We start from the raw sequence: 14771 nt of genomic DNA, 5'->3' as shown, positions 1-14771 counted from the left end.
CTTCTCAGAAGAAGTCTAAGATGGCGACGTGTACGATTAAATCTATATACTGTCAACATTTATAAAAATGTAAACAGCATGGAATGACTTTTCCATCCTCGTTAAAAAAACAAAAAAAAAACAAAAAAAAAAAAAAACACAAACAAAAAACTATACTTACCTTTTTAATCCTGGACACTTGGTGGTCCAGGTCTCTGCTTACTTTGCATGTATTGTTTAATCACTGGCCCCAGCAGTCATGTGCTGTACACGACCAGTGATTGGCTGCTGAGGTCAAATGACTCAAGTCCACCATATTGCTACAAAAGCCAAGTAGAGATGGGCAAGGACCACTGTAGCAGCAGTGATTTGAAGAGATAAGTAGATTTATTTAGCCCATTTCCTGCTATTGGCTACGTTTTTACAGCCCATATAAGTATGAAGCTCTATGCCTGATGTTACATCTTTATTTTCAATTAATAATTCAGCACTCGAAGACAAGATCACTAGTATGCCAACAAGCAAACGATTTGCAGGAAATTCTCACTTGGTCCAGGTGTTTCAATTCACAATGCATCAGTATCATAAATTCTTGTAAAAACAGCATGCATGACAGTAATGCTGAGACGATCAATAATGTGTATATAGCGTGTAAGATTAGTAAAGTTGGCATGTGTGGAATAAAAATCTATTCAGAAAGGATTCTACAAAATAAAAAAAAAAAAAAAAACAACACGTTTTGAAAACTTTAGTAATAACAGGTAAGCGTTGATGGTAGAGCCAGTAAGGAAGCTGTGCGATTTCTACTAAGATTTGTTTTTTAGCTCACCTTTCTTCGTTACGGTACCGCAGATCTTTAAGCTGCTTTTCTTTTTGAACAATCAGCAATTTCACTCTAAGAGACAAAAGCCAGTAAAGCTCAGAATCTCTGAGGCTATGTGCGCACTAGAGCTTTTTACCTGCGGATTTACCCGCGGATTTGCCCCGGAAATTTCTTGAGAAATGTCTGCAATCTTTGTGCAGACATTTCCCATGAAATTCAATGAGAAAAAAAAAATAGCTGTGCGCACTGTGCGGATTTTTCTCAAGAAAATTTCTTGAGAAAATTTTCTCGAGAAACTTTCTTGAGAAAATGTGCATGTCCATTAATTTCCGCAGGTACCGGGGGTATTCCGGCGGTATTCCGCAGGTAGCAATGATGTGCGGTATACCCCCGGAATAGCCGCGAATTACCTGCGGGAATGATCATCGCTGCCTGCGGTTTTGCAGGAAGCGATGTCATTATGTCAGGAAGAGGAAGCGGAGCAGACGTCACACTCCCTGGACGCCGCACAGAAGCACTTCCGTGCGACCTCCAGGTGCCAGTCTGTGTCCTGCTCCGGCCTCGCGGCTGCCTGCACTGCAGGGTGTCAGTGTCTGCCCGCAGTGTCAGCAGCCTGTCACGCTGCAGCGCAGGCAGACACTGACACAGGCAGACACTGACACCCTGCACTGCAGGGTGTCAGTGTCTGCCCGCAGTGTCAGTGTCTGCCCGCAGTATCAGCAGCCTGTCACGCTGCAGCGCAGGCAGACACTGACACCCTGCAGTGCTGGGAGCCGCGGGGATGACGATCGCTGCTGTCAGGAGGTGAGATCATTACCTGCTGTGACGATCTCCTGCCTCCTGACGTCAGCGCTGTCTATGCCCGTCTCACGAGCGGCCCGAGACTGTCACTAGCGGTGACGTCACGGGCTCTCACGATACTTCTGACAACGCAGTCAGTGACAGCGCTGACGTCAGCAGTACAGGAGATGATCACAGAAGGTAATGATCTCATCTATGCTCCTGATGGCAGCGCTCGGCATCCCCTGCAGTGACCTGGGCTGACCTATTGATGTTAGCTCAGGTCACTGCATTGCTCTCCCAGCCAATGGGGAACATTCTGTTCTTCATTGACTGGGACAGCGACTATGGTATGGATCGCCGTGGGACCCCCCCCCCTATTGGATTACGCCGGACGTGGATTGATTGTTCTTTTCAATAAATTGGTTAAAGAGGCTATGTGGGGAGTGTTTTTTCAAATAAAACTTTTTTTGTTGTCTATTTTTTAATTATTACTGACTGGGTTGGTGATGTCGGGTATCTGATAGACGCCTGACCTCACCAACCCCAGGGCTTGATGCCAGGTGACATTACACATCTGGCATCAACCCCATATATTACCCCGTTTGCCAACGCACCAGGGCGCGGGATGAGCTGGGGCAAAGCGCCAGGATTGGCACGTCTAATGGATGCGCCACTTCTGGGGCGGCTGCGGCCTGCTATTTTTAGGCTGGGGAGTGTCCAATAACAGTGGACCTCCCTAGTCTGAGAATATCAGACCCCAGCTGTCCGCTTTACCTTGGCTGGTGATCCAATATGGGGGGGACCGCACGTTTTTTGTTTTAAATTATTTATATAATTTAAAATAACAGCGTGGGGTGCCCACTGTTTTGGATTATCAGCCAAGGTGAAGCTGCCAGCGGTGGTCTGCAGGCTGCAGCCGTCTGCTTTACCCTAGCTGGCTACAAAATATGGGGGGACCTCACGTCGTTTTTTTTAATTATTTATTTATTTTATGGCTAAATACAAGGCTAAGCACCCTTTAGTGCCACATGAAAGTCACTAAAGGGTGCCAGCTTAGAAAATGCAGGGAGGTGGAACATTATATAGGTTTTTCTCATCTATCTATCTATCTATCTATCTATCTATCTATCCCTCTATCTATCTATCTATCTATCCATCTATCCCTCTATCTATCTATCTATCCATCTATCCCTCTATCTATCTATCCATCTATCCCTCTATCTATCTATTCATCTATCTATCTATTCATCTATCTATCTATTCATCTATCCATCTTTCCCTCTATCCATTATCTGTCTATCGGTTATCTTTATTATTTATTGCAGGGACAAACCTGCGGTAAATCCGCGGTAAATCCGCGGTAAATCCGCGGCAAATCCGCATGCGTTTTTGCCGCGGATTTTTCCGCAGGTGCGGAAATCTTCCACTCCCAGAAGTTTCTCAAGAAATTTTCTTGAGAAAATTCACATTTCTAGTGCGCACATAGCCTAAGGGCAAAAAGATCAGAATATCGCATACAATACACATTACCTTCTCTGAATCTCCTCTCTAGCCATGTCCTGTTTGAGCACATACTCTTCACGGAAAACTTGAGTGGCTCGACTTAACAATTGAAGACATTCCTCCGGTGGCGTAAAAGAGTCTTTACTAGATGAACTAGGAATATTAAAAAAACAAAAAACAATATCTTATAACTTATATTATAACTATAATATAGGGCAACCCAATCAAATCCACCTTGCTAAGCCTAGAGCCTTCCTAAATGTGGGTACTTTATTTTTAAAAGCACCGATCATTTAAGCTGCATTTAGGCCAACTAAAAAAAAAAAAAATCATGAATAAGCATTCTTAAAGACTAAGATAATCGTAAGACAAGACTGTTGTTTTTAAACAGGCTGCCAATCACCCGATGAATGAGCAAAGCACGTCTTCATTGGATGAAATTATGTTTATTTCATAGCACACACAGATGATTGTTCTCAGCAGCACTTTGCCCAGTGTAAACAGGACTTCCACTGCTGAGAACTATGGCAGCCTTGAGTGTGCGTTGAGTGCTTTATCCACAGATCAGTGTGCATCGATCGTTTTAGTCTGTTTCAACAGCCATTTAAATAACTGCCTGTTGGTAAACGTTTCCTGATTGGTGGTCGTAATGTGCTGCCTGTTTGCCCATGTAAACTAATCCTTACTTTTAGATCAAGAATGCACATATAAAGAACTAGTTAGCACAATTTAGGAGAGTGAAAGATGTTAAATAAAATAAAAAAGAAGGGAATTTTGTTTACTTACCGTAAATTCCTTTTCTTCTAGCTCCAATTGGGAGACCCAGACAATTGGGTGTATAGCTATGCCTCCGGAGGCCACACAAAGTATTACACTAAAAGTGTAAAGCCCCTCCCCTTCAGCCTATACACCCCCCGTGCTGCCACGGGCTCCTCAGTTTGGTGCAAAAGCAAGAAGGAGGAAAAAATTATAAACTGGTTTAAAGTAAATTCAATCCGAAGGAATATCGGAGAACTGAAACCATTCAACATGAACAACATGTGTACACAAAAACAGGGGCGGGTGCTGGGTCTCCCAATTGGAGCTAGAAGAAAAGGAATTTACGGTAAGTAAACAAAATTCCCTTCTTCTTTGGCGCTCCATTGGGAGACCCAGACAATTGGGACGTCCAAAAGCAGTCCCTGGGTGGGTAAATAATACCTCATAATAGAGCCGTAACGGCTCCGTCCTACAGGTGGGCAACCGCCGCCTGAAGGACTCGCCTACCTAGGCTGGCATCTGCCGAAGCATAGGTATGCACCTGATAGTGTTTCGTGAAAGTGTGCAGGCTCGACCAGGTAGCTGCCTGACACACCTGCTGAGCCGTAGCCTGGTGTCGCAAGGCCTAGGACGCTCCCACGGCCCTGGTAGAATGGGCCTTCAGTCCTGAGGGAACCGGAAGCCCCGAGGAACGATAAGCTTCGAGAATTGGTTCCTTGATCCACCGAGCCAGGGTTGATTTGGAAGCTTGTGTCCCTTTACGCTGGCCAGCGACAAGGACAAAGAGTGCATCCGAGCGGCGCAGGGGCGCCGTACGAGAAATGTAGACTCTGAGTGCTCTCACCAGATCTAACAAGTGCAAATCCTTTTCACATTGGTGAACTGGATGAGGACAAAACGAGGGTAAGGAGATGTCCTGATTGAGATGAAAAGGGGATACCACCTTAGGGAGGAATTCCGGAACCGGACGCAGAACCACCTTGTCCTGGTGAAACACCAGGAAAGGAGCTTTGCATGACAACGCTGCTAGCTCAGACACTCTCCGAAGTGAGGTGACTGCTACTAGAAAAACCACTTTCTGCGAAAGGCGTGCGAGCGAAATATCCCTCATTGGCTCGAACGGTGGTTTCTGAAGAACCATCAGCACCCTGTTCAGATCCCAGGGTTCTAACGGACGCTTGTAAGGAGGGACGATGTGACAAACCCCTTGCAGGAACGTGCGTACCTGTGGGAGTCTGGCCAGGCGCTTCTGAAAAAACACAGAGAGCGCAGAGACTTGTCTAAGGGAGCCTAGCGACAAACCCTTTTCCAATCCGGATTGAAGAAAGGACAGAAAAGTGGGCAAGGCAAATGGCCAGGGAGAGAAACCCTGAGCAGAGCACCACGACAGGAATATTTTCCACGTCCTGTGGTAGATCTTGGCGGACGTTGGTTTCCTAGCCTGTCTCATAGTGGCAATGACCTCTTGAGATAATCCTGAAGACGCTAAGATCCAGGACTCAATGGCCACACAGTCAGGTTGAGGGCCGCAGAATTCAGATGGAAAAACGGCCCTTGAGACAGCAAGTCTTGTCGGTCTGGCAGTGCCCACGGTTGTCCGACCGTGAGATGCCACAGATCCGGGTACCACGACCTCCTCGGCCAGTCTGGAGCGACGAGGATGGCGCGGCGGCAGTCGGCCCTGATCTTGCGTAACACTCTGGGCAACAGTGCCAGAGGAGGAAACACATAAGGAAGCTGAAACTGCGACCAATCCTGAACTAAGGCGTCTGCCGCCAGAGCTCTGTGATCTTGAGATCGAGCCATGAATGTTGGGACCTTGTTGTTGTGCCGTGACGCCATTAGGTCGACGTCCGGCATCCCCCAGCGGCAACAGATCTCCTGAAACACGTCCGGGTGAAGGGACCATTCCCCTGCGTCCATGCCCTGGCGACTGAGAAAGTCTGCTTCCCAGTTTTCCACGCCCGGGATGTGAACTGCGGAGATGGTGGAGGCCGTGGCTTCCACCCACATCAAAATCCGCCGGACTTCCTGGAAGGCTTGCCGACTGCGTGTTCCACCTTGGTGGTTGATGTAAGCCACCGCTGTGGAGTTGTCCGACTGAATTCGGATCTGCTTGCCTTCCAGCCACTGCTGGAACGCCTTTAGGGCAAGATACACTGCCCTGATCTCCAGAACATTGATCTGAAGTGAGGACTCTTGCTGAGTCCACGTACCCTGAGCCCTGTGGTGGAGAAAGACTGCTCCCCACCCTGACAGACTCGCGTCCGTCGTGACCACCGCCCAGGATGGGGGTAGGAAGGATTTCCCCTTCGATAATGAGGTGGGAAGAAGCCACCACCGAAGGGAAGCTTTGGTTGCCTGAGCGAGGGAGACGTTCCTGTCTAGGGACGTCGGCATCCTGTCCCATTTGCGTAGGATGTCCCATTGAAGAGGACGCAGGTGAAACTGCGCGAAAGGGACTGCCTCCATTGCTGCCACCATCTTCCCCAGGAAGTGCATGAGGCGCCTCAAGGGGTGTGACCGACCTTGAAGGAGAGATTGCACCCCTGTCTGTAGTGAACGCTGTTTGTCCAGCGGAAGCTTCACTATCGCTGGAAGAGTATGAAACTCCATGCCAAGATATGTCAGTGATTGGACCGGTGTCAGATTTGACTTTGGAAAATTGATGATCCACCCGAAACTCTGGAGAGTCTCCAGAGTAACATTGAGGCTGTGTTGGCATGCCTCTTGAGAGGGTGCCTTGACCAGCAGATCGTCTAAGTAAGGTAGCACCGAGTGACCCTGAGAGTGGAGGACCGCAACTACTGTAGCCATGACCTTGGTGAAAACCCTTGGGGCTGTCGCCAGGCCGAACGGCAGTGCCGCGAACTGAAGGTGTTCGTCTCCTATGGCGAAGCGCAGGAAGCGCTGATGCTCTGGAGCAATCGGTACGTGGAGATAAGCATCTTTGATATCGATCGATGCGAGGAAATCTCCTTGGGACATTGAGGCGATGACGGAGCGGAGGGATTCCATCCGGAACCGCCTGGTCCTTACGTGTTTGTTGAGCAGTTTTAGGTCCAAAACAGGACAGAAGGACCCGTCCTTCTTTGGAACCACAAACAGGTTGGAGTAGAAACCGTGACCCTGTTGCTGAAGAGGAACCGGGACCACCACTCCTTCTGCCTTCAGAATGCCCACCGCCTGCAGAAGAGCCTCGGCTCGCTCGGGAGGTGGAGATGTTCTGAAGAATCGAGTCGGAGGACGAGAGCTGAACTCTATCCTGTAACCGTGAGACAAAATGTCTCTCACCCAACGGTCTTTTACTTGTGGTAGCCAGGTGTCGCAAAAGCGGGAGAGCCTGCCACCGACCGAGGATGCGGTGTGAGGAGGCCGTAAGTCATGAGGAAGCCGCCTTGGTAGCGGCACCTCCGGCGGTCTTTTTAGGGCGTGATTTAGACCGCCATGCGTCGGAGTTCCTCTGATCCTTCTGAGGCCTTTTGGACGAGGAGAATTGGGACCTGCCCGCCCCCCGAAAGGACCGAAACCTCGACTGTCCTCTCCTCTGTTGGGGTGTTTTTGGTTTGGCCTGGGGTAAGGATGTTTCCTTTCCCTTGGATTGTTTGATGATTTCATCCAATCTCTCACCAAACAAACGGTCGCCAGAAAATGGCAAACTAGTTAAGCACTTTTTGGAAGCCGAATCTGCCTTCCATTCCCGTAGCCACAAGGCCCTGCGTATTGCCACCGAATTGTCGGCTGCAACCGCCGTACGGCTCGCAGAGTCCAGGACAGCATTAATAGCGTAGGACGCAAATGCCGACGTTTGAGAGGTTATGGACGCCACCTGCGGCGCAGACGTACGTGTGAGTGCGTCAATTTGCGCCTGACCAGCTGAGATAGCTTGGAGTGCCCATACGGCTGCGAATGCTGGAGCAAAAGACGCGCAGATAGCTTCATAGATGGATTTCAACCAGAGCTTTATCTGTCTGTCAGTGGCATCCTTGAGTGAAGCTCCATCTTCCACTGCAACTATGGATCTAGCCGCCAGTCTGGAGATTGGAGGATCCACCTTGGGACACTGAGTCCAGCCCTTGACCACGTCAGGGGGGAAGGGGTAACGTGTATCCTTAAGGCGCTTGGAAAAACGCTTATCTGGACAAGCTCGGTGTTTCTGGACTGCGTCTCTGAAGTCAGAGTGGTCCAGAAGAAGGGAATTTTGTTTACTTACCGTAAATTCCTTTTCTTCTAGCTCCAATTGGGAGACCCAGACAATTGGAGACCCAGACAATTGGGTGTATAGCTATGCCTCCGGAGGCCACACAAAGTATTACACTAAAAGTGTAAAGCCCCTCCCCTTCAGCCTATACACCCCCCGTACTGCTACGGGCTCATCAGTTTTGGTGCAAAAGCCAGAAGGAGGAAAAAATTATAAACTGGTTTAAAGTAAATTCAATCCGAAGGAATATCGGAGAACTGAAACCATTTAACATGAACAACATGTGTATACAAAAACAGGGGCGGGTGCTGGGTCTCCCAATTGGAGCTAGAAGAAAAGGAATTTACGGTAAGTAAACAAAATTCCCTTCTTCTTTGTTGCTCCTAATTGGGAGACCCAGACAATTGGGACGTCCAAAAGCAGTCCCTGGGTGGGTAAATAATACCTCATAATAGAGCCGTAACGGCTCCGTCCTACAGGTGGGCAACTGCCGCCTGAAGGACTCGCCTACCTAGGCTGGCATCTGCCGAAGCATAGGTATGCATCTGATAGTGTTTCGTGAAAGTGTGCAGGCTCGACCAGGTAGTTGCCTGACACATCTGCTGAGCCGTAGCCTGGTGTCGCAAGGCCCAGGACGCTCCCACGGCCCTGGTAGAATGGGCCTTCAGTCCTGAGGGAACCGGAAGCCCCGAGGAACGGTAAGCTTCGAGAATTGGTTCCTTGATCCACCGAGCCAGGGTTGATTTGGAAGCTTGTGTCCCTTTACGCTGGCCAGCGACAAGGACAAAGAGCATCGGAGCGGCGCAGGGGCGCCGTACGAGAAATGTAGACTCTGAGTGCTCTCACCAGATCTAACAAGTGCAAATCCTTTTCACATTGGTGAACTGGATGAGGACAAAACGAGGGTAAGGAGATGTCCTGATTGAGATGAAAAGTGGGCAAGGCAAATGGCCAGGGAGAAAACGCCTGAGCAGAGCACCACGACAGGAATATTTTCCACGTCCTGTGGTAGACCTTGGCGGACGTTGGTTTCCTAGCCTGTCTCATAGTGGCAATGACCTCTTGAGATAATCCTGAAGACGCTAGGATCCAGGACTCAATGGCCACACAGTCAGGTTGAGGGCCGCAGAATTCAGATGGAAAAACGGCCCTTGAGACAGCAAATCTGGTCGGTCTGGCAGTGCCCACGGTTGGCCGACCGTGAGATGCCACAGATCCGGGTACCACGACCTCCTCGGCCAGTCTGGAGCGACGAGGATGGCGCGGCGGCAGTCGGCCCTTATCTTGCGTAACACTCTGGGCAACAGAGCCAGAGGAAGAAACACATAAGGAAGCTGAAACTGCGACCAATTCTGAACTAAGGCGTCTGCCGCTAGAGCTCTGTGATCTTGAGATCGAGCCATGAATGTTGGGACCTTGTTGTTGTGCCGTGACGCCATTAGGTCGACGTCCGGCATCCCCCAGCGGCAACAGATCTCCTGAAACACGTCCGGGTGAAGGGACCATTCCCCTGCGTCCATGCCCTGGCGACTGAGAAAGTCTGCTTCCCAGTTTTCTACGCCCGGGATGTGAACTGCGGATATGGTGGATGCTGTGGCTTCCACCCACAGCAGAATCCTCCGGACTTCCTGGAAGGCTTGCCGACTGCGTGTCCCACCTTGGTGGTTGATGTAAGCCACCGCTGTGGAGTTGTCCGACTGAATTCGGATCTGCTTGCCTTCCAGCCACTGCTGGAACGCTTTTAGGGCAAGATACACTGCCCTGATCTCCAGAACATTGATCTGAAGTGAGGACTCTTGCTGAGTCCACGTACCCTGAGCCCTGTGGTGGAGGAAGACTGCTCCCCACCCTGACAGACTCGCGTCCGTCGTGACCACCGCCCAGGATGGGGGTAGGAAGGATTTCCCTTTCGATAATGAGGTGGGAAGAAGCCACCACCGAAGGGAAGCTTTGGTTGCTTGAGAGAGGGAGACGTTCCTGTCTAGGGACGTCGGCCTCCTGTCCCACTTGCGTAGGATGTCCCATTGAAGAGGACGCAGGTGAAACTGCGCGAAAGGGACTGCTTCCATTGCTGCCACCATCTTCCCCAGGAAGTGCATGAGGTGCGTCAAGGGGTGTGACCGACCTTGAAGGAGAGATTGTACCCCTGTGTGTAGTGAACGCTGCTTGTCCAGCGGAAGCTTCACTATCGCTGGAAGAGTATGAAACTCCATGCCAAGATATGTCAGTGATTGGACCGGTGTCAGATTTGACTTTGGAAAATTGATGATCCACCCGAAACTCTGGAGAATCTCCAGAGTAACGTTGAGGCTGTGTTGGCATGCCTCTTGAGAGGGTGCCTTGACCAGCAGATCGTCTAAGTAAGGTATCACTGAGTGACCCTGAGAGTGGAGGACCGCAACTACTGTAGCCATGACCTTGGTGACAACCCTTGGGGCTGTCGCCAGGCCGAACGGCAGTGCCGCGAACTGAAGGTGTTCGTCTCCTATGGCGAAGCGCAAGAAGTGCTGATGCTCTGGAGCAATTGGTACGTGGAGATAAGCATCCTTGATATCGATCGATGCTAGGAAATCTCCTTGGGACATTGAGGCGATGACGGAGCGGAGGGATTCCATCCGGAACCGCCTGGTCCTTACGTGTTTGTTGAGCAGTTTTAGGTCCAAAACAGGACGGAAGGACCCGTCCTTCTTTGGAACCACAAACAGGTTGGAGTAGAAACCGTGACCCTGTTGCTGAAGAGGAACCGGGACCACCACTCCTTCTGCCTTCAGAATGCCCACCGCCTGCAGAAGAGCCTCGGCTCGCTCGGGAGGCGGAGATGTTCTGAAGAATCGAGTCGGAGGACGAGAGCTGAACTCTATCCTGTAACCGTGAGACAAAATGTCTCTCACCCAACGGTCTTTTACTTGTGGCAGCCAGGTGTCGCAAAAGCGGGAGAGCCTGCCACCGACCGAGGATGCGGTGTGAGGAGGCCGTAAGTCATGAGGAAGCCGCCTTGGTAGCGGCACCTCCAGCGGTCTTTTTAGGGCGTGATTTAGACCGCCATGCGTCGGCGTTCCTCTGATCCTTCTGAGGCCTTTTGGACGAGGAGAATTGTGACCTGCCCGCACCCCGAAAGGACCGAAACCTCGACTGTCCCCTCCTCTGTTGGGGTGTTTTTGGTTTGGCTTGGGGTAAGGATGTTTCCTTTCCCTTGGATTGTTTGATGATTTCATCCAATCTCTCACCAAACAAACGGTCGCCAGAAAATGGCAATCCAGTTAAGCACTTTTTGGAAGCCGAATCTGCCTTCCATTCCCGCAGCCACAAGGCCCTGCGTATTACCACCGAATTGGCGGCTGCAACCGCCGTACGGGTCACAGATTCCAGGACAGCATTAATAGCGTAGGACGCAAATGCCGACGTTTGAGAGGTTATGGACGCCACCTGCGGCGCAGACGTACGTGAGTGCGTCAATTTGCGCCTGACCAGCTGAGATAGCTTGGAGTGCCCATACGGCTGCGAATGCTGGAGCAAAAGACGCGCCGATAGCTTCATAGATGGATTTCAACCAGAGCTCCATCTGTCTGTCAGTGGCATCCTTGAGTGAAGCTCCATCTTCCACTGCAACTATGGATCTAGCCGCCAGTCTGGAGATTGGAGGATCCACCTTGGGACACTGAGTCCAGCCCTTGACCACGTCAGGGGGAAAAGGGTAACGTGTATCCTTAAGGCGCTTGGAAAAACGCTTATCTGGATAAGCTCGGTGTTTCTGGACTGCCTCTCTGAAGTCAGAGTGGTCCAGAAACATACTCTTTGTACGCTTGGGAAACCTGAAACGGAATTTCTCCTGCTGAGAAGCTGACTCCTCCACTGGAGGAGCTGAGGGAGAAATATTCAACATTTCATTGATGGACGCAATAAGATCATTCACTATGGCGTCCCCATCAGGAGTATCAAGGTTGAGAGCGGCTTCAGGATCAGAATCCTGATCAGCTACCTCCGCTTCATCATACAGAGAGTCCTCTCGCTGAGACCCTGAACATTGTGATGATGTCGAGGGAATTTCATAGCGAGCTCGCTTAGTCGGTCTGGGGCTGCGGTCCGTGTCAGAGACCTCACCCTGGGATCCATGAGACACCCCGGGAAGACATTGCTGTTCCAACTGAGGGGAACCAGGGGACAATGATAACACAGTGCCCCTGGCTTGAGATGCCGGCCTGGACTGCAAGGCTTCTAATATCTTAGCCATAGTCTCAGAAAGTCTTTCAGTAAAAACTGCAAACTCCGTCCCTGTCACCTGGACAGTGTTAACAGGTGGTTCTCCCTGGGCCACCCCTAGCAGAGGCTCCGGCTGAGAAAGTGCCACAGGGGCCGAGCATTGCACACAATGAGGGTCAGTGGAACCTGCCGGCAGTATAGCCGTACATGCTGCACAGGCAGCATAGTAAGTCTGTGCCATGGCCCCCTTGCTATTTGTGCACGACATGCTGTTGTCTCCTCTGAGCAATACAGGAGGGTAAATAGCCACAAATCAACAGTGCACCATACAGTGTAAAGTATAGACTATAATCATATAAACTATAAATACACTTCTGCACTAGTGGGGCCAGCACCACAGGTGCTGCTTACCGCCTGCGCAAAGCGTTTGTGTGGGCACCAGAATTCCTGCCTGGGTCTCTTTGAGCTTGTCTCTCCTCTCCAGCGTTAGCAGAGCTGAGAGGAATGGCTGCCAGCGTCCTGGGGAGAGGAGGGAGCCGTGGGCGTGACCCAGAAAAGTGCGGGAACTGGTGCCCCACTGTGCAGAGTGAGGGGGGTGGAGTATGCAAAGCATGCTCCAGCCCTCAGTGCTGCCGACCTGTACAGCGTCCCGCCCTTCCCCTGACTGGCAGGGCTGGGGGCGTGAAAAGAATGAGACTAGGCCGCAGAAGCCGGGGACTATAGTTATAAGCGCGGCCGCCGTATAAGCGCGGTCGGCGCGGAAGTCCCCGGCGCACTAACAGTCCCAGCCGCGCCGCAGGCATAACCATGGCAGCGGCGGTCAGCGCGGCAGTCCCCCTACACAAATACACTCAGCGACGCTGAGTGTATAGTGGCACACATGCAGCCAGCGCTGCTGTCCCCGGTGCACTAGCACACCCAGCAATGCTGGAGTGTTGCTGTGCGCAGTCCCCACGGGGACACAGAGTACCTCCAAGTAGCAGGGCCATGTCCCTGAACGATACTCGGCTCCTATCCAGCAGGGTCCTCAGGAGCTGTGGATGGAGCACGGTCTCCTGTGCCTGGAGACCGATGGGATCCCACTTCACCCAGAGCCCTAATTGAGGGATGGGGAAGGAAAGCAGCATGTGGGCTCCAGCCTGCGTACCCGCAATGGATACCTCAACCTTAACAACACCGCCGACAAAAGTGGGGTGAGAAGGGAGCATGCTGGGGGCCCTGTTATGGGCCCTCTTTTCTTCCATCCGACATAGTCAGCAGCTGCTGCTGACTAAGCTGTGGAGCTATGCGTGGATGTCTGACCTCCTTCGCACAAAGCATAAAAACTGATGAGCCCGTAGCAGTACGGGGGGTGTATAGGCTGAAGGGGAGGGGCTTTACACTTTTAGTGTAATACTTTGTGTGGCCTCCGGAGGCATAGCTATACACCCAATTGTCTGGGTCTCCAATTGTCTGGGTCTCCCAATTAGGAGCGACAAAGAAACATACTCGTCGTACGCTTAGGAAACCTGAAACGGAATTTCTCCTGCTGAGAAGCTGACTCCTCCACTGGAGGAGCTGAGGGAGAAATATCCAACATTTGATTGATGGACGCAATAAGATCATTCACTATAGCGTCCCCATCTGGAGTATCAAGGTTGAGAGCGGCTTCAGGATCAGAATCCTGATCAGCTACCTCCGCTTCATCATACAGAGAGTCCTCTCGCTGAGACCCTGAACAATGTGATGATGTCGAGGGGATTTCATAGCGAGCTCGCTTAGCCGGTCTGGGGCTGCGTTCTATGTCAGAGACCTCACTCTGGGATCTATGAGACACCCCGGGAGAACATTGTTGTTCCAACTGAGGGGGGCCAGGGGGCAATGATTCCACAGTGCCCATGGCTTGAGATGCCGGCCTGGACTGCAAGGCTTCTAATATCTTAGCCATAGTCTCAGAAAGTCTTTCAGTAAAAACTGCAAACTCCGTCCCTGTCACCTGGACAGTGTTAACAGGTGGTTCTCCCTGGGCCACCCTTAGCAGAGGCTCCGGCTGAGTAAGTGCCACAGGGGCCGAGCATTGCACACAATGAGGGTCAGTGGAACCTGCCGGCAGTATAGCCGTACATGCTGCACAGGCAGCATAGTAAGTCTGTGCTTTGGCACCCTTGCTATTTGTGGACGACATGCTGTTGTCTCCTCTGAGCAATACAGGAGGGTATATAGCCAAATAAACAACCGTGCACCATACAGTGTAAAGTATAGCCTATAATCATATAATCTATAAGTACACTTCTGCACTAGTGGGGCCAGCACCACAGGTGCTGCTTACCGCCCGCGCAAAGCGGTTGTGTGGTCACCAGAATTCCTGCCTGGGTCTCCCTGAGCTTGTCTCCCCTCTCCAGCGTTAGCAGAGCTGACAGGAATGGCTGCCGGCGTCCTGAGGAGAGGAGGGGGCCGTGGGCGTGCCCTAGAAAGTGCGGGAATCTGGTGCCCCACTGTGCACAGTGAGGGGGGTGGAGTATGCAAAGCATGCTCCAGCCTTAG

General features: G+C 51.2%; 1 protein-coding gene across 1 annotated transcript in view; it reads right to left on the bottom strand.

Annotated features, from left to right (window-relative positions):
- NUP88 (nucleoporin 88) overlaps positions 1–14771 on the bottom strand; it is a 155212-nt gene that overhangs the window by 52425 nt on the left and 88016 nt on the right. The window contains exons 12-13 of the mRNA XM_075336385.1: positions 3116–3241; positions 809–874 (exon numbers count right to left, since the gene is read on the bottom strand). Of these exons, the coding sequence (XP_075192500.1) occupies positions 809–874; positions 3116–3241 (192 nt within the window). The remainder of the gene's footprint in view (positions 1–808; positions 875–3115; positions 3242–14771) is intronic.

The sequence above is a fragment of the Anomaloglossus baeobatrachus genome, chromosome 2 (assembly GCF_048569485.1).
Source record: "Anomaloglossus baeobatrachus isolate aAnoBae1 chromosome 2, aAnoBae1.hap1, whole genome shotgun sequence".
NCBI classification, from domain to species: Eukaryota; Metazoa; Chordata; class Amphibia; order Anura; family Aromobatidae; genus Anomaloglossus; species Anomaloglossus baeobatrachus.
Note: the sequence above shows the minus strand (reverse complement) of the source record. Positions and strands in the feature narration are given on the sequence as shown.